The sequence below is a fragment of the Pinus tabuliformis genome, chromosome 9 (genome assembly GCF_031772625.1).
Source record: "Pinus tabuliformis cultivar Carrire ecotype Pingquan chromosome 9, CPIR1, whole genome shotgun sequence".
NCBI lineage: Eukaryota > Viridiplantae > Streptophyta > Pinopsida > Pinales > Pinaceae > Pinus > Pinus tabuliformis.
The window spans coordinates 1,023,046,540-1,023,065,617 of record NC_142307.1 but is presented as its reverse complement, the minus strand read 5'-3'; the positions used below and the strand labels follow the sequence as shown (position 1 = coordinate 1,023,065,617).

General features: G+C 38.5%; 1 protein-coding gene across 2 annotated transcripts in view; it reads left to right on the top strand.

The window, feature by feature from the left end:
• Positions 1 to 19,078, top strand: part of LOC149152190 (proteasome subunit beta type-1-like) — a 130,600-nt gene that overhangs the window by 12,707 nt on the left and 98,815 nt on the right. For both annotated transcript variants that reach the window (XR_016263809.1, XM_089446122.1), the window contains exon 4: positions 8,674 to 8,755. Coding sequence is in view for 1 of the 2 variants with exons in the window: in XM_089446122.1 (XP_089302248.1) it covers positions 8,674 to 8,755 (82 nt within the window). In the remaining variant the exon portion in view is untranslated. The remainder of the gene's footprint in view (positions 1 to 8,673; positions 8,756 to 19,078) is intronic.

The following is a 19,078-nucleotide window of genomic DNA, read 5'->3' as shown; positions in this document are numbered from 1 at the left end:
ATTTACATTTTCTCGTTGCCCATGCTCCCTTGACCAAGTTGAATATTTTTTTTGGGTTATGAAACCGGATTTGTTGAAATAGGCAAATCCGGGACACGATTCGTGCCAATTCTTGTCTGGAAATCGGGACACGATCAAATTCGGATCGTGTCCCAATCGGACACATCGTGTCCCGATTTTCGGACGTGAATCTAGAAAAAGTGACTCGCGCGGTTTCAAAAAGGCAAGTTGTTGTTTTTTTATTCATTTTATCTTCTCTCTTTTGCTATGGGTTTGCTATGAGGGGTTTGGAGCAAGGAGCAAAGGGTGTGCAAGCCTTTTCAAGGAGATTCAAACAACAGGTAAGTGCATTTCCTCCTTATTTTTTGCATTTGTATTACAACAGTTTGCATATGCATTTCTTTTACAAATTTGTGCATTTTTGATTTATTTTTTTATAGTATTCATGGTTCAATCAAGGGCAACAGGGAAGGGGAAAAGGAAGGGGAAGAATGCCCCCATTGGAGATGCCCCTCCTCCCCCAATTTTATCAGAGTCTGCTGCAAGTACTACCCTATTGCAAGTAATGTTGAGGGAAGACTTCCTCCTCAATGTAACATTGAGAAATATCCCTTGTGGAAATATGTCACAAGAGAGCAAGGGCTAAGTAGCAAGGTGAAGGGAGGAGGCAATGTGAATTGGAGATGCAACTTTTGCCACAGTACTTTCAAAGTTTCACAAGCATATATTTCCGTGTAAAAGGCCATTTGTTGGCTTTACCAGGTTGTGGAGTTGGAGCTTGTCCAAAAGTTCCTTTACAAAAGAGGAAATAAATGGAAAAAGAGTTCAATGTTGGTATGGCAAATGTGGCTGCAAAATATAAAAAAAACCAAGAATGATGACCCCCTTCAATTTTTGAGGAAAGGCAACAACAAATTCCCATTTGAGAGTTCTAGTGGGGGACAAACAACAAAAGAAAGGCAATTTCACTTGGTCCAATGGATAAGATTTTTCAAAAGGAGAAAAGAGAAGAGCTTGATCTCACCATTGCCTTCTTTTTCTATCAAAACTTCATATCCTTTAATGTTGCACGCTCACCTCTATTTATTGAGATGTGCCGAGCTCTAACTCAAGGGTCTCCATCAGGGTATGTGCCTCTTGGTTCAGAGAAGCTTAGAACCACATTGTTGACGAAGGTAAAAAAAGAGGTGCAAAAAATGCTTGAGCCTATTAAAGCATCATAGGCAACATCTGGGGTTAGCATTGTTTCTGATGGATGGACAGATCCAGCACGCCACCCACTCATCAACTTCATGGTGTCTTCCTTGAATGGTCTAGTTTTCTTGAAAGTAGTGGATACACTTGGAGAATGCAAGGATGCACAATATATGGGTGAGTTGTTTATTAAAATTATTGAAGATGTAGGTATTGATTCTTGTGTGCAAATCATTACAGATAATGTACCTGTTTGCAAGGCTGTTGGCATGATTGTGGAAGCTAAATATCCACAAGCGTTTTGGACACCTTGCATTGTCTATTCATTGAACTTAGCACTGAAATCCATTGCTTCTGATGTGCTTTGTATTGGTAGCATTATTGAGGATGCATGGCATATTCGTAACTTTGTACAAAATCATAAAAATGCCCTCACTATCTACAAGGAGTACAACAATCTATCATTGCTGAAGATTGCGGATACACGGTTTGTCTCTTCATTCATTATGTTGAAGAGGTTGAGGGAGGTCAAGACCGCTCTTGGGGCCATGGTTATTTCAGAGTTTTGGTCTTTTTGGAGAAAAACAGATCAAGTAGCCTCTAAAAGAGTGAAGGACACAATGCTAGATGATGTTGGGTAGATCTACTTATTCAGATCATGGACCCTATCATTTCTTTGCTTAGATTTGCAGATACAGACCAACCCATCCTAGGAGAGGTTTATGAGGGATGGGATTCCATGATTGAGTTTGTGAGGAGCATTATTTTACAGAGTGAGTGCCTCGAGCAACAGATGCAGATGCAGAGACGACTTTGGATATAGGGAGGAGGATGCAACAGAGGAGAGCAATGATGACCACTGTTGATAATATCGGCGATATTTCGGCAAAACGATATATCGCCCAGAAAATATTGGCAAATATCGGCAAAATATTTCGATATTTTGAAAATATTAGCAAAATATTGGCTATTTTTAAAAATTTGAAAAAATATTTTTTATGCTTGCCGATATTTGCCGATATTGCCGATAAGATGTTTTCTAGACCCTCACTGATATTTTGCCGATACATATTTTCAACACTGGTGGTGACCATGATGATGAGGACAGTGATGCTGATTTTGATGATGACTACGAGGATTGACGACTCATGAGTCATGAGCTACCTATTGCCTTGAGGCTTGTATACTTGTAGTTGTTTTGTATTTTCTATTTCTATTTCTATACCTATGTAACACATTTTGATTTTGATGACTTAATGAGAAAACTACAGCTGTTAGTGTCTTTATCTTACTATCTTGTCTTTCTCCTATTGGATCATTGATGAATTGAATGTGTATTATGAATTTAGAATTTATGATTTATCATTTATGTGACATGACACAAATTACAATTGTATTTGAATTTTGTATGTACTATGCATGCCATAATGTTACTAACTTTGTAAAAAGTAAAACTTATATGTAGATGAAGATCTATGTTTGAAATCAATGAATTTGTATCATGAATGAGAATTTGTGTAAGAAATATCCAATTATATATATATATATATATATATATATATATATATATATATAATATAATAATATATAACATATCCGAATGTGCCCTATTCTGGGGGGTCAACGTGTCTGAATCCGACACTCGAATCCCTGTATCCGTCGAATCCCGAATCCACGTGTGACACAGGTTTTGGGCTATGTTTCTCATGAGCATCTGTTTAACTTTTGAGTGCGTGTTTCAAGTAATAGGAACTAGGGTCTTTTAGAATTTGACAGTGTAGCAGTATAAAATTAATTATAATTGCTCAAGCATTTTCTCTACGAGTACCATCTTTTCAAGGTGTCGTGAGAGGGATGTGAAATTGTTGGGAGCATGTTATAATGTGTAGCAAGATCTTTTAACCAGAGACAAACTTCTCTCCGTTAATCTTGTTGGAAATACTGAAAGGGGGGTAAATCAATAATGCCTATTACTTTCACAATTGGTAAGTTTGTTTAACATTAAGAGTATTAATAAAGACATGAAACATCACATCAAGTAGATAGTAAACAGAATTGTCATCCAAACAAGCTTTTGCATTATGTATGATTTATGTACAACTATTTACTAGACAAGTCTGGAAGGAAGTACATGACTCCCCAAGCTTGAAGATGTTTGCAAATCAAGTCTGCAGGAGTCTTCAGCCTCCTGTACAATCAACTCATTGCAACCACAACCACCAACTACAATTGCTGCTGCTGCTGCTCTAGTCCTCTTTACTGCAATCACTGCTTTCTGTCCATGCTGTTGCTACTGTCTCATCAGTTCCCACTGCCGCCTCACTGAATGCTGGCAATGCTGCTAATGCTGCCACTGCTCCACCCATTATCACTGCTGCCCAAACTGTCCTCTGCTGCTATTGCTGCTACACATATCAACTTGCCAATAAGTCTGATCATCCACTGTAGTTACTCCTTAACGGCCTGCTGCCACCATAGTTAATGCTGCAATAACACTTCTGCTAGTTAGACATACTGAGCCCTAGACAATAACTTGTCATAACAGTCGTACATCAAGGTCACAAGATCACTGCTTCCATGTAAGACTGTGATACACTCTGTGAAGCTGGCATGTACTGTCATAGAGATATTGTCTCAAATATCAGTGTCATCAAGTCCTTGTCATCATGTTTCATGAACAAGTCACTGTCATTGTCAATCCAAAAGCTAGATTTTAGGCTTCTGTGGAAGTTTTTTGCAGTGGCATGATCCGGATTATCCACAGTTTTGTGTTCATTCTGTCGACGTTTCAAACCCCAAAGAGGGTCCATCATCAGGACAAATTTAGATAGATAGAATATGAATGAAAGCATATTGAAAGCATATTGAGAGAAGAGTCTATCGACCTGCGAATAATAGATTTTTTGCAGTGGCATGATCCGGATTATCCACAGTTTGACGTTTCAAACCCCAATGAGGGTCCATCATCAGGACAAATTTAGATAGATAGAATATGAATGAAAGCATATTGAGAGAAGAGTCTATCGACCTGCGAATAATAGATTTTTTGCAGTGGCATGATCCTGATTATCCACAGTTTGATGTTTCAAACCCCAATGAGGGTCCATCATCAGGACAAATTTAGATAGATAGAATATGAATGAAAGCATATTGAGAGAAGAGTCTATCGACCTGCAAATAATAGATTTTTTGCAGTGGCATGATACCGATTATCCATTGTTTGACGTTTCAAACCCCAATGAGGGTCCATCATCAGGACAAATTTAGATAGATAGAATATGAATGAAAGCATATTGAGAGAAGAGTCTATTGACCTGCGAATAATAGATTTTTTGCAGTGGCATGATCCGGATTATCCACAGTTTGACGTTTCAAACCCCAATGAGGGTCCATCATCAGGACAAATTTAGATAGATAGAGTATGAATGAAAGCATATTGAGAGAAGAGTCTATCGACATGCGAATAATAGATTTTTTGCAGTGGCATGATCCGGATTATCCACAGTTTGACGTTTCAAACCCCAATGAGGGTCCATCATCAGGACAAATTTAGATAGATAGAATATGAATGAAAGCATATTGAGAGAAGAGTCTATCGACCTACGAATAATAGATTTTTTGCAGTGGCATGATCCGGATTATCCACAGTTTGACGTTTCAAACCCCAATGAGGGTCCATCATCAAGACAAATTTAGATAGATAGAATATGAATGAAAGCATATTGAGAGAAGAGTCTATCGACCTGCGAATAATAGATTTTTTTGCAGTGGCATGATCCGGATTATCCACAGTTTGACGTTTCAAACCCCAATGAGGGTCCATCTAGGGTAATTGTTATACAAGGGTTCTGTCATACATCAGAGCCTAGAGGTTATTCCCATAAAAAATGCTGTCATCAACTTCACTATCATCAAAAGATGATTCTTGTACATGGATGTTGGCACAAATTTATACATGAATAATATCTGGTATCAACACTTAACATACGTGTTTATGTCCTTGCTGTGCTACAAGCAATTAGTGGTATAACCCAGTGTTGTGAACATCTTGATAACATCTTGATTTTATCTCGAAATCATGATTTTTTGGCCTAGCCGATGTTTGCTGATTTTTACCGACATTTTGATGGTATCTTGATTTTGCCGATGTTTGCCGATTTTTACCGATATTTTCCCGATTTTTACTATTTTTTGGTTTTCCAGACCCTTGCAGATTTTATCCCAATGCCAATGTTTGCAACATTGGTATTACCTTTCTCAACTTCATCGACAACTTATGTGCTCAAGGTCTATGTGCTACAAGCTTCAAGGGTTCACTTCAACAACTCTGAGTTATAAGAATCTTATGCCAAGGTCGGCTTAACTGGCATGCACATACATAGTTGTGTGTATCATAGATTCTGCCAATTATGATATACACATCCATGTACAAGAATTAAAATAGTACAACTGAAATCATTAGATAACTTATAATTCTGAAAACTGAAAACATGATGCATCATGCTTTATACAAAAAAGGATAAATGTAAATACAAAATTGAATATCTCATCAATGATTACTCTATTGATATGATGATGTAGAGTAGGTCTAGACTCTAACTACATGTTGAAAAATGGGGCTACATGCTCATCATTTGAATATTTGAACTCTACATCATGATCAACTTGTCATCTTCCATAAAATTAACCTCAAAATCTAAAATTCCCATCTAGTTACAATGGTAAATGAATGTTATACACTATTTGAAAACATGCTATAGTCTATGTATCATATTTTTCTAAGAGGACTCTTCATTGAGAGTTGGATGGGATTGATCTAATTAAATTATTATTGACACAACTATTCTTTGTACACTATATATGATTATCCATGTATTGTCTCAAAGCTTTCATGTTAGCATCATCAAATATTGAAAATTAAAATTTCGATATGTCAGACCTCTCCTACTAGCATTATCATGTGCTAGATGGCCTATAGGTAATTAATAACTTATATGACATACAGCCTATAGATTACTAATAAGTAATCTAATTAAAAATCTAAAGAGTATTTGCTTTTTATGGTTTCAAATAGGTGGCAAATATCCTTAAAAAGGAACAAAAATAATCGAAAAACCCTAATGTTGTATGCTTGGGATCTGGCGTGTGAGGGCTAGTTGGTACAAGATCTGTTTCTGTAGCATGGGATATATTTCCAGGTTTGAAGGATCAGTTTATGTGGTGGGTCGGTATCCGTATCTGTATCCAAAATGTGGGTCCGCGGATCCAGCATCAAGACCCTGTGGATCGAGTAACGCAGGTTACATCACACTTGTAAATTTAGGTAAATAAAAATGTATAAAAAGGGTCAAGCCTCTAACCAGTGTATATAATATCGCCGATATTTGGAAATATCGCGATATTTTCGGGGAGATGAGATATCGCCGAGAAAATATTGCGATATTTTGTCTCCCCGAAAATATCGCAATATTTCTGAAATATTGGCGATATCTCGGGGAAATATCGCACGACAAGCTAAAATATCGCCGGGAAACAGAGAAAATGCCGTAACTTAAATTTCATTAGCCTGGGTGATGCCTTGGCAACCTCTAACTGTTTGCCCTTGGTCACATGACAAACTCAAAAATTCTGAATTTAATATTCTCTGTTCTTAGTGCTGTGGTTCTTTCTATCAATAGAAGCATATATTGAAAGAATGAATATATCAGAAAATAATAAAATATAGCCAAATATTTTTCTGGAATAAACTGAATTGTGCTTTCCAAACAAGATGAGAAAGTACAATTGTGATGATATTGAATGCTCATGATTCTATGGAATGTTGTGATAGTATAAGTATTGACGTTTGGGATTAATGGCACAATAGCTCACATTAGCACATGCCTTGTGTCTCCACACGAGTAGTGCAGTCCTCTCATACCATAGAGAGAACCTGGTAAGTGTGGACTTGTGTTTGAGCCCTCAGTGTCAGCAGCTTAAATTTGAAAGGAAAACAAACAGTGCAGATCTTTTAACCAGGGAAAACTAATTTCTGTTGCATTTGACCAATAACTTGTCTCACACTTTCATTTCTCCTGCTGTTAAAGGTTGTTAGGTTCACAAAACATGATTTTATTTTTCAATTTTACCTTTGAGGTATTGTTGTCATGGAACTGTATAATTGTTTTTGTCTTCAAAGATTGCTGGGAAATGGGGGTAAGGACCTTTTCTTTTTCAAGGGAAACCATGCAGAATCCCTCACTCTTCCCTGTGATATCTGGATGGAGGGTGGCTCAACTGTCAGTCACAATAGTGACTGGTAGCCCTGAGGGACTTACCTGATTTGAACCTATGACCTATCGCTTCCCTATTGGAAATATGCCTTGGGTATGGGCTATAACTGTCTGAGCTAACCCTTGGGCTTAATCAGGATAAGAACCCATATCTAGATTCAAGGCATTTGTCCTTCGTGAAAATGTTTAACTTTTGCCTCTATTTATCCTAATTGTGCTGATGTCATGTTGCTACATTGTAAGGTAGCACAATTTCCAATCTACATGGTTGGAAGACTAAAGAGGGGATTGAGAGACTAGAGAGGATGCCCAAACGCAGATGCAAGTGTGGCTAGTGGACAAATGAATCCAGATTAAACATAAAACTCGTTTCCTTCCCTTTTCAATGCTGCTTACGACAATGAATTGATTTATTAGATCCTTCAGTGCTGGTTTTCATTTGTCAATTAGGTCCTTCAGTGGTGGTTTTCATTTGTTTTGAACCTTATGGCTTGGTTTTCATTTCTCAGATAAGATAAACCTGTGTGAGAACACATAACTGACAGCACTGTACATTTGACTTTGTTTCAAAGCTTCTGTATAGGCTATAGCTAATTGAACCTCCTTGCTACACACCTCCATAAACTTTTTCCTTCTTTGTTATGCATTTTGCAATGACAATCATTATGACCGTATTAGAACCTTCTGTATAGGGAGTGTTTGGGATACTAGTAACTCAACCACCAACATGAAATAAGGTTGCCCACACCCAAAGGTAAGTAAATGGACAATTATCAGGGATCAGCAAGATTTGGTATCGCCTTTGATGTATCATTTCTATTTGACATCATATATATCAGTGCTTTCTTCATATTTATGTGCCAATGTGTTTATTTCATGTTGTTATTGCTTTATATGTTAAAAATCTGAAAAAAATGAATATATTATGCATTTTTTATGCTTGCCGATATTTGCTGATATTTTCGCCGATATTGCCGATAAGATGTTTTCTGGACCCTCGCTGATATTTTGCCGATACTGATATTTTCAACACTGTTTCTAACTATATTCCTTTCACAAGCATTTGGTGAAAATCTTGTGTAATGTACCAATTGTTCGCTGATTAAATGACTTTTTGATCATATATTGCATGCTGCTTCAAGCTTTCAGGCTGCATTCTAGTTTTAAAAAATTCGCTACATGATATGTTGTGCATTGGTTATTGCAGATCAGATAAGGTTGTGATGGCCTCATCAGGATTTCAGGCTGATGTAAAGGCACTACAGAAAAATTTATCTGCAAGACATCTGGTGAGTAATATGTGGAATTAGGATTTTTAATGCATTTACTTCCACTTCACCAGTTCCAGATATTCCTCAAGAAAATGTTAGAATTTAGAACTTATGCCAATCAAATGGATGATCTAAACCAATGGACAAAAATCTGGTGAACTCTACACAATGAAGTAGGAAAGTCTTTTTAAAACAGTACTGACTACAGGCATATGGTGTTTGAGAAACAAAAACACCTTTCCATATAATTCGGTAGAAGTGGTCTGTTCAGACAGATGGTCTGTAGGAATGGACAATTTTCTATAGTTGCATAAATGATAAAGTGCTTAAAACTTCTTTGCAGACTGTTTTATGTGGTTATGAAACGGTCATACAAATTTGAAATTATAGGTGAAATATCTTAAAATTGGGGGATTGGGCTTGTTAGTTATACAGGCCACACTACCATTATTAATGATTAGGTTACATTGTGAGTTACCTTTTGTTTATATTAAAAGTTTTGTTCATATTTCATTATTTTAGTCTTGTATTCATTTTACGTGAAGGTAACGCAATTATAATCAAGGCTAACTACGTCCTGATTACATGTTGCATTCTACAGCTAGAATTGTTTTAAAATAGTGGGAAGGGTAAAATGAGGATTGAGAGTTGAGGGGTGGGCCCTGTTGATTTGTGTAGCTTGGAAGGTACAACCCTAGGGTACTGGGTTTGGGAGAAATTGACCCACAATGGCTTTGTGGGCAGTGTACCCCAGCAGTGGGTTTTGCACCCAAAGTTGTGGGTGTGAAACCAAGTGAAGAAATAATTGTTTAATCATCAAAATCAAGAGGAGCCACCTAAGGGTTTGATGACGTGGGGAAATCAAATGAAAGAGATCTCAGTCCTTATGATAGTTGAGGTTTTGTCTAGAATGTTCAAGTCGGATTAGGTTAAAGTGACACCCCTTGAGGGCTAGCTGTTAGCCTCGGAGAAGGCTAAAAGAAGAGGAGAGATCAAGCTTATTTGCAACCATTCAAGTGCAACAATATCTCATGAAGGAAAACAAAGGAGTCTCAAGGAGAGCCACAGCAATAAGGGAGTGTCATGATCCAAGTTTGCTAGCTCGTGTGGAGGTTTCCTTCTGCCCTAGTAGCTGAGATCTCTGTTTGGTTTTCCTCTGACCTGTGGATAGGGCCACAGGCCTATTTGTTGAAGAAAAGGAGGGTCAAGAGGCCTGGGCATCTTGCTAAAGGAGGGCTGCATCCCATGTGTCTTGCTGCCTGTAGGAGAAGGGGCTGTATGCCCTAATTCAGTGGACAGAGTTGCAGGGGAAGGGCCACAGACCCTTGTGTGCAAGATGAGAGGCCTAAAGACCCAAGTTAAGTGCAGTCGGGAGAACAGAACATCCTCAGACCACAGCACAGAAGTTTAGAGGTCTGTGTGGCCTAGTTTGATGAGTTACAGCCCTTAAAGGTGAGGTCGTGTGTCTGTCTAGGATTGCTGATGTCCAGGACAAGGAGGACGAGGAGTTTAGGACTGTGTGAGCTGCTAGAAGAGGGCTAGAGCCATGGAGACATGTTGCTAAGTGGATGGGCTGTTCCAAGGTTTTGGACAGCAGTTTGATGCCCTAGTTTAGGGCTCCATGTATGATACGTCACCCTTAAAGGATCTGTTCTAAAGTCTGTGGTTGTACGCTCAAGATCTGTGCATAAAATGGAGGGGCCGAGACCCTAAGTGAAGTGTGGATAGACCACACCTGTCCCTGTGATTAGGGCCGCATAATCTCAGGACCTGTGCACTGTTTCTGAGGTTAATCTGATCTTCAAGAGGGCCACATTCAACCTCAGAATATGTACAGTGATGTGAGCTGATCAGCAGAAAGGGCTCGTATAGTGAAGGAAGAAGGGTCATCTAAGGGGCAGTTTCATTGAGAGAAATTGCTGATGTGAAAATCTGTTCATAGGAGTGTTGAACAGCAGTCAAGGCAGCCTAAGAACAGTGCCTTTGTGGACTGTTAGTGGCTGAGCAAGAAAGCCCTAGATCAGTCAAAGTTGTGGACTGTGTGAGGGCAGATTTGTGAGACCTAGTTCAGTGGCTTGGAGTTGTCAAATCAGTGATAAGTTGGTTGCTTGGTGATGCCCTAGTTCAGGGATTCCATGGTTGGGAAATCACTGATAAGAGGGCAGATCTGGAAATTCCTATTAGCAATGATATTGGAGGAGCCTTATCAGTGCAAGAGGGAAGTTGCGTTTGAGGTTATGTTCACTCATCTTGGAGCAGCCAGGGCCCAGGAGAGATTGACAGTGGCAGGTTGTCGGCTGAAGATGCAAGCGTTTTGAAGATGCAGGAGTTGCAGTGATCAACAGAAGAGGAGGCAAATGACCTGCCATATGTGTTCAAGCTACGTAGACTGAAAAGGCTGAGTAGAGCACTCCTTCAGCAAGTAGGTCAAGTGTACCTTGTGCAGGGAAAGATTGGTAGTCATAGGTAGTTGACTCCAAGCCCTAGTTGTGTCTTGTATGAGGGCTATATGTAAGGGCCATGATCCCTGGTATGGGTGCCTGTTGTATTAATTAAGATTTGTAATATAACAAGTTTGGTGTTAAAAATTGTTATGTGCATGGGATTGATTCACTGCTATATGTTTCGTGTTGTGCAAAGTGCTTATGTTGTGGCATTTAAGTGTGTTTGAGATCGTGATCGTAGACTCAAACTTGCTTCTTAAGTGTCATGGAAAAATCAATAGGCCTAGCTGTTTCTCTGCAGGCTACAAGTTTTGTATTAAGGAGATCTTAACTTATGAAGAATTCATGGGGAAGTTGGTTCACATCAAACCTTAAGGTTGTAAAAATGGAAAAAGAAGAAATGAGCATGCGTGAAGAAAATGAAAGATGTCCCGATCATGAAAGGTAAGATCTCCTAAAAGGGAAGACATTATTTTGGCCAAAGATTGAGCACCTATCTATATTTTATAGAGGACATGCCCAACTATTTTGATTTTTTTTTGATGGATGCTTCCTCTTACCATGATGTCGCAAGCATGCCCTTCCCTCATCTGGGAGTATTGCAATGAATTGTAGTTGGCTTACAATATTTAAGGAAGAAACCTTCAGCTAAGAAGACATGGGTGGGGAGTTTCTATTCTGCCAAAGTGGGCCCAACCACTTACAATGACCTGATTGCATGGGCAGGAAGACCCATGAGGGGTGGAACATGTTTCTGGGGGTTTGAACCTTGGTGCAGGGAATAACACCAATTATGACTCCTGCATAACTATTGAACCAATACCCTTTCCACAGTTCTGCCTAACTTTAGAAGTTTGCAAGAATGGGTGAAAAGTTAAAGGTGAATTTCAACTTGTTTTGTGTTCTAGAGTTTATTTTCTAGCAATATGTTTTTGAATAGTATGCATCTAGTGCAATGGATGACTTGCAGTTTGTAGTAATTATTATTATTATTATTATTTAGCTATGTTGCACGAGTTTCTGGAACTAGGGAACGTTGGGAACTTGGGTATGGGTATTGGGAACAGCTAGAAGTTTCTCCAAAATTTACAGGAAACGGCTGATTGGGAGCGTCAATATTATATAATAAAAAATTAAAAAAATAATTATATAATTTAAAATTCTTATATATATATATTTTTAAATTAAGTTTTAATTTAACAATATTAAAGCAAATCAAATACGTTACAATTGTGAAGTGTTAAAATATTTGATTAAGTCTCAATATATAATTTTATTATCACTATATTAATATACCATTGATGATATATATTAAATCAAGAAATAGGAATCAATACTGATATATAAATCGCTATATTAAATCTTGATATATATATTATTATAAAATGGATTCTCTTAGGTGAATAATGTTTTACTTACCATATACATCATTCTCGCTGACACGCTATGCAAGCGAGCTAATGGCGCCTTTCTTTATTATTGTACGGAAGAAAAAGCAAGGAAAGGAAAACAACAACGACAGCCTCTAGGGAACTTGGTCGGCTAAGAAAGCAAACAGTGGGCAGGCGGCAATGCAGCTAATTTGGGCACCAAGAAGAGCACTGCCAAGGTCTCAATGCGGCTTTCCTCATCCGCCCTTTATAACACCAACAAAAGCGGAGGGTCTGCACAATTCACAAAACAACATTCCATCTTCTGTTGAATTGGGTGGCAATGGAGATCGAACTGGATGAGGGATGGGTGAGGGTTGCAAGTATTGGGGCCGGAGCTCATGGCATGGTTAGCCTTACCATGAGCAGTTCTAATGGGTAACTCTTTACAGTCAAATCTGCAACCGGTTATAGTTGGGCATTGGAGAATGAGTACAGGATTTTGCAATGTATGGACTCTCCATATTGAGAGCGAGTGTCTGATCGGAGTCCAAAACATAATAAGTTGGGAATGCTGAAATTCCCACTCCCATGTTCCCAGATCGAACTCTTCTACGTGCCAGAAATGTGCCATCATTACGGTTGCCATTCTGTAAGAAAAGGGAACGTTTCGGTCCCGTTCCAAAGCTCCCAGGAACGGGGGAACTGCTGGAACGGGTTCTCTACATGTTGGGAACGGTTCCCGTGTAACTAAGTTATTTAGTTATTCTTTTTATTGTTATTGTTGTGCTTGTTATCTTATTTTTGGTCAAAAGCAGGGGAAATACTCCCCCACTATAACATGGGGAAGAACACCGTCAAACAGAATGGAGCATTGGCTAAGCTGCTGCATTTGAGGGGTTTCTATGCCCCAATAAAATCCATTTGGAATTGCATTTTGTATTGTTCTTTTGGCTTTATCATGGGCTCGTAGTAACACCATGGAGTGTGCTTGTCAGTGTTTGAACCCAGGTCATCATATGCACTACCCCTTATTGGTGGACCATTTTTTTTTGCAGCTCATGTTGATTGCCAAAAGCCCTCTTAAGGGAGCCTCTAATGTTGCAGGCCAGCCAATCAAGATAGTTCCAGTTAACTTCTGTGCCTATAGGGAATAGAAGCTTGATCTCCGGCATGGCAATTGGTCCAACTTACCACTAGACCAAGCCCTATGTAGGCTAAATGTTGATGGTGAGAAATCCCCAGAGGGAGCCACTTATGTTGGAAGCTAGCCAATGGGGATAAACCTGGTCAATTTTGTGCCAAATAGGAATAAAACATTAGTCCCTAGCATGGTATATGTTCTTAGACTGTACTAGAACAAGCCTAATCGGCTCATTTTTTATTAGTAGGAATGATAGAGATGTAATTTTTAAGGAGAGTCTGGCTTTAATCTCTTGAAGAATGTTCTTGCTGATTTCCTTCTATGTGTGAGATTTTCTAAAGCTCTAAGTGAGAATGTTAGCTATAATTTATTGTTTTGTATCAATAGCGAATTGAATGAATTTGGACGCTGGGGAATTGGACTTCACCTGTTGATTTTGGAAATGCACCACTCAGGTACACAGGATGTTATGGGTTCTGTAACTTTTTTGTAAACTGGCAAAGTGAGAATTTGGACTAAGTTAAGCAAGAATCAAGATGATAAGAGGAATGACAATTCAAATGGGTTATGGCACATGTAGAGATGGAGAAATGCTGTCTCGAATATGAGCGTTGTATCATTTTGTAGTTGTCAGAAGAAGCCGTGTCTTGTTTTTATGATTAACCTCCAGATGATCATCTATTGGATCCATGGAAGAAGGAAGGAGTCTAAGAAGAGATGCAAGGTAACAAGGCTGTTTTGGATATTTGTGTAATAAAGAAGAGAAAAGGGGCACCTAAAAGGCAGCCTTATGCTCTCAAGGCAATGAGTTGGTAAGAGCAGATAAACAATCCAGGTTGGAAACAACTTTGAATATTGAACAATCAAGCCCACAAGGGAAATAGGAAAAACTAATATGCAGAATATGCTACTTTCTTCAACTGTATGTGAGTCACCTCCGGCACAAGTTTCTTTGAATTTGGAGCTGTTAAGTTGTTGGATCTTTGAAATCAGCTTTCTCATCAAGGACATGATAATTTTTATTTATAAGATTTATTGTCAATCTGCTTTTTTATCCAGGTTGTGTGCTATGTTAAAGCCTTTCAATCTGTTTGGGAGGTGGTAGATTGGATTCATTTTCTTAAATGCTAGTGGTAAAAAGTATGGCATTTTGATTGTGTGGTGCATGTTTGGGGGATTTTTCCAAGATTATTTCAGAAACAAATATGGGAGTGGTTAATAAGCTTTTTATTTTGTTGTGTGAGTCTTTTTGAGATACTAGGTGACTGGCAATGCCTTTAATTAAATTTATATGACTTTGCATTATGGTGGCTCTCCACAATGACATTGTTTTTGTGGAAAATGTGTAATGAGTCATAAATTTGGCTTCAAGTCATCTTTTGTTTTTACACTGGTAATTGAGAGACCTTGTATAAAGTCGTTTAAGATGGGTTACCACTTTGTAGTTAGCAGTTAGTATTGTATTCTGCATTCAGTTTAGTAATGTGCTAGGCCAGTCGGTCGTACACGTTTTGATAAAACTAAGTACATGTTCAACAGAAGACAACAATGGACATGCAAATTTAGTAGCAGATCAGAACTGATGAAACTTTAACTCGTGAAGGATGGACACCAAATGAATAGATGCCATATAAAGTGAGAATGCTAATCTTGTAGCAGGAGATTGCTGATAGATTTGTAGGAAGCCTTGGAAATGTTGTCTCTTGGGGAGGAATGGATTTGCAGATTAGCTCCCTTAACTGTGGACAAAAAGCACTTCCTCTAAAGTTGCCTTGTTTATTATGAGATCCATGGATTTAGGGGGTTTGCTTTCTATCTGCCCAAAATACCATGCTCAGAGATGTTTTTCTCAATTGATCAAGGAGTAGATGGTGCATCTTTAGCCTCCATAATAGTGGCTCAGATTACCTTCTTCTGGCTGGTCATGACTACTATGATGGATAAATACCTGATGGCTACTACTTAGACCAATGGTCACAAGCCCACTAGGCATTGGTTCTTTGATGTGCTCTACTTGGCCCCAAGTCAGGTCAGGTTGGGGAGTGAAAGGAGGTATAGAGTTTCTCGACAGCAGCATCATCATGGTAGTCACACTCATGGTTTGTCACCAGCTTCTTCACTACTATCATGGGTCATTCAATCTTTGATGCAAGCAGGGGCTTGACCTTGGGTTCCACCTCATCTCTAGTTTCTTCTACTCTTGCCCCTTGTAGCTAGAACTGGAGGCTGATGCATATCACTTCGCAAGAGCTGATTATTCCAGACTTCAGGGCATTCTCTAGAGAACATCATCATATAGGCTCTCCTGTGGACATTGCCATTCCTAGATCTGATGATGACAGTGACTGATCCTTGTCTCACAACGTAACTTGCTTCTACTTGCCGTTGAACCTAGAGCTGCCTGTATTTGATATATAGGGCTTTCTTTTTCTTCTTGTTCTCTTAGCTTTAGGTTTCCTGTTGTACTTTTGGGAAATGACTTTTGCAATCCCCTTATTGCTTTTCTTATATATTGTACTTTATTGTAACGTTACCACATGCCTTCTTTGGCCATCGGGTTACAACATTAAAATTCTTTGCTTCAGTTATTCAGATTTGCTCGTTGTGAGTCCACTGAGACTATCAACAATGTCATCATGGAATAACATGAAAATACAGTTACATCATTTATATTATAAACAAGCATGAACATATTCTACGTGCAATAGAGATTGCATAATAACAATAAAAACTATTACTGTGGAATTCAATCATGCATAATTGCTCAAGTAGAAACAATCTACATGCATGGTATTTTGAGATTTTGCATCTTGTCATCCACATAGTCCACATACCCATACATAAGCATTTATAACAGAATTCACATGCAATCCGATTTAGCTCATGCATTTCAAATAACAGAAATATGACCATAACATCCACAAAGCAATAGATTCAAGTGCTTTATCTGTAAACTACTCTAAGTCCACCAAAGTGGTTGTTGAAGATTGTTTCACCCTCTAACCTTAGGAATGAGCCAGGGATCTCATTCCAAAGCCGGGCCATGGTACCACTACAGCAATGAAAGCTCCTGTAGGGCTCTAATCTGACTCAGACTGACTCATTGTTTTCCTGACAAATTCAATCTATTTGCTACTGAGCACTCCAGGCCCTCATCCAGCCATTAATCATGATGACACTCTTTCACTGCCCCACACAACATGAGGAAGATATTCCCTTTCACAGCTCAACAGGTGCCTCAGTGATCTTCCATTGTGATTTTGAGGGAAGGCAGAAAGAGTACAGGACAACTGGTTGTCTTGTGGTAATAACCTGGAAGAAGGGATACTTTGCTCCAAAACTGTGCATGTGTAGCAAGAATAAGGTTTCAGGCCGAAGGGTGTTTGTTTCAGTTGTGGATGGCGCAACAAAACCTAGCAACTCAAAATGATGTAAAGTCGTAAGCCTCAAGCGGCTAGTTTTATGCAATTCAGGAAGGCTACCCACTGTCACCATTGTAGTTCTTCCCCACACTTTTGGTTGGATATTCTCCAACTCAAGGGGCTAATGGTTGGATTGCTAAGGTTATAGAGTGGACACTTGAGATGATTTTGTGAAGAGTTTTCCTAACCAGAACAAATAGTTGTCTTAGAAGTGGAATAAATGAATAGTGTGAGAAAGGAGTATTAAGGTAGAAGCCCTCAGGCCAAGTGCCAATCCATATATGGGTCGAATGGAGTCAAAATAGTATGAATCTAAGAGGGCTAATGTATGAATGTGTAAAGCAAATAAAGGCTGCTATGCATGCCACAAATCAGCCTTAGCTTGCTGATTTTTATAGCAGAAAACTACCTTGGAAGGCTATATGTGTCATACTGAAGCATTTGTCATGAATGTGAGGTTATTTTAATTTGACAAAAAATGGATTTATTATATGGTAGGGTAACATAAATTATAATCACAATAGCGATAAGAGGGTTGAAACCTCACATTACTCTATCCAAAATAAAGCATGTTTCATTATAAACGCAATCACAACATGCTATAATGGTTTCCTAATATAAAATCAACACATAAATAGAAGTGAACAATAAAGCCTCACTTTAAAGGAAATTATACCTCAAATTCTCTATTAAGCTTTAAAAATGTACACTGTTGCCCACGGGGAGAGCTCCTCAATCCCTAAATTCTCCGCCATCACAAGGAGAGAGAGCTCCTCTTCATAGAGCGAGTTTCTTCTCCTACAATAGAATATTATTATCTTTTAACTAACTCCATGACATGTCAAACAAATATTATAATGGAGTAGCTAGATCTGTCCTAGATCCATGGTTGGAACTTGGACCATGTTACAACATGTGGAAACTAGCCTCTCCAGGGCAATTCACCCTTATCCAAAAAATAGTAGTAGAATATGCCAAACAATGCTCATGAAGGGGACGTACCACCAAAAATAGTTATCAAACCAAGTTAGTTGCCAAGTGTCCACCTGGAATGCACCCTCCATGAGTGTGGATGCATGCAACCACTCCACATGTGTGAATTCCAAGGTAACTGTCTTCATGGATGAATGTGCAAGATGCCAAGTGGATAATGTGTTCCACCAAAAAAGATGCTGTCAAAACTTAAAATTAGCAAGTGGATCCTCTTAATTAAAGCAAGTTCAAGGAGATAAGGGCGAATTACGGTTTTGACCATATGCCAAAACCTCATGAAATAATAAAATATCTATTTCCAATAATAGCAAGAAATGTCTCCACAAGTGCACCCTAATAAGAAATGCCTCCATAAGTGTGCCCTCCAAGAATATCCAAAAAAAAGCAAGAGGAAATTGTGCACATGTGCGCCCTCCAAAAATAATCTCTAGAAATGAAAAGGAAACCAAGTACAAGAGCATGTTGGGACTCACACATGTAAACCTCCTTATGTGCCACATGACTCTCAATAACAACCTCCATAACCACCCTAAATAAAATAAAATAAATGCCAAGTCAAAGAGGTGAGGGCACTCTCCAATGAAGGTCAGTGGATGCCAAGTGTAGAAGAAATACCCATGCAATAATGATGAGAGAGCACCTAGAAGAGGTGCACCCTAGAAAACTATGCCATTTAATTACTTCAACTACTCAACAAATCATAAAATATTCTCCATGTCAAGTATACCATAGGAGAATGTGGCAAGGTGGTTAGAACTCATCAACAAAATATTCATCCATATGCCATGTCACCAAGTGTATGACCAACTTAAGGGATTGCGCCCTAGATATTTGTGCCAACCTTTCTAAGAAACCCATAAAATATAGATAAATATGTAATTTTTTTGAGCATTTATAAGATATGAATATATCAAATGATCAAATGTTGAATGATTATTGGCTCAAATGTGAATTTATAATACATTTGA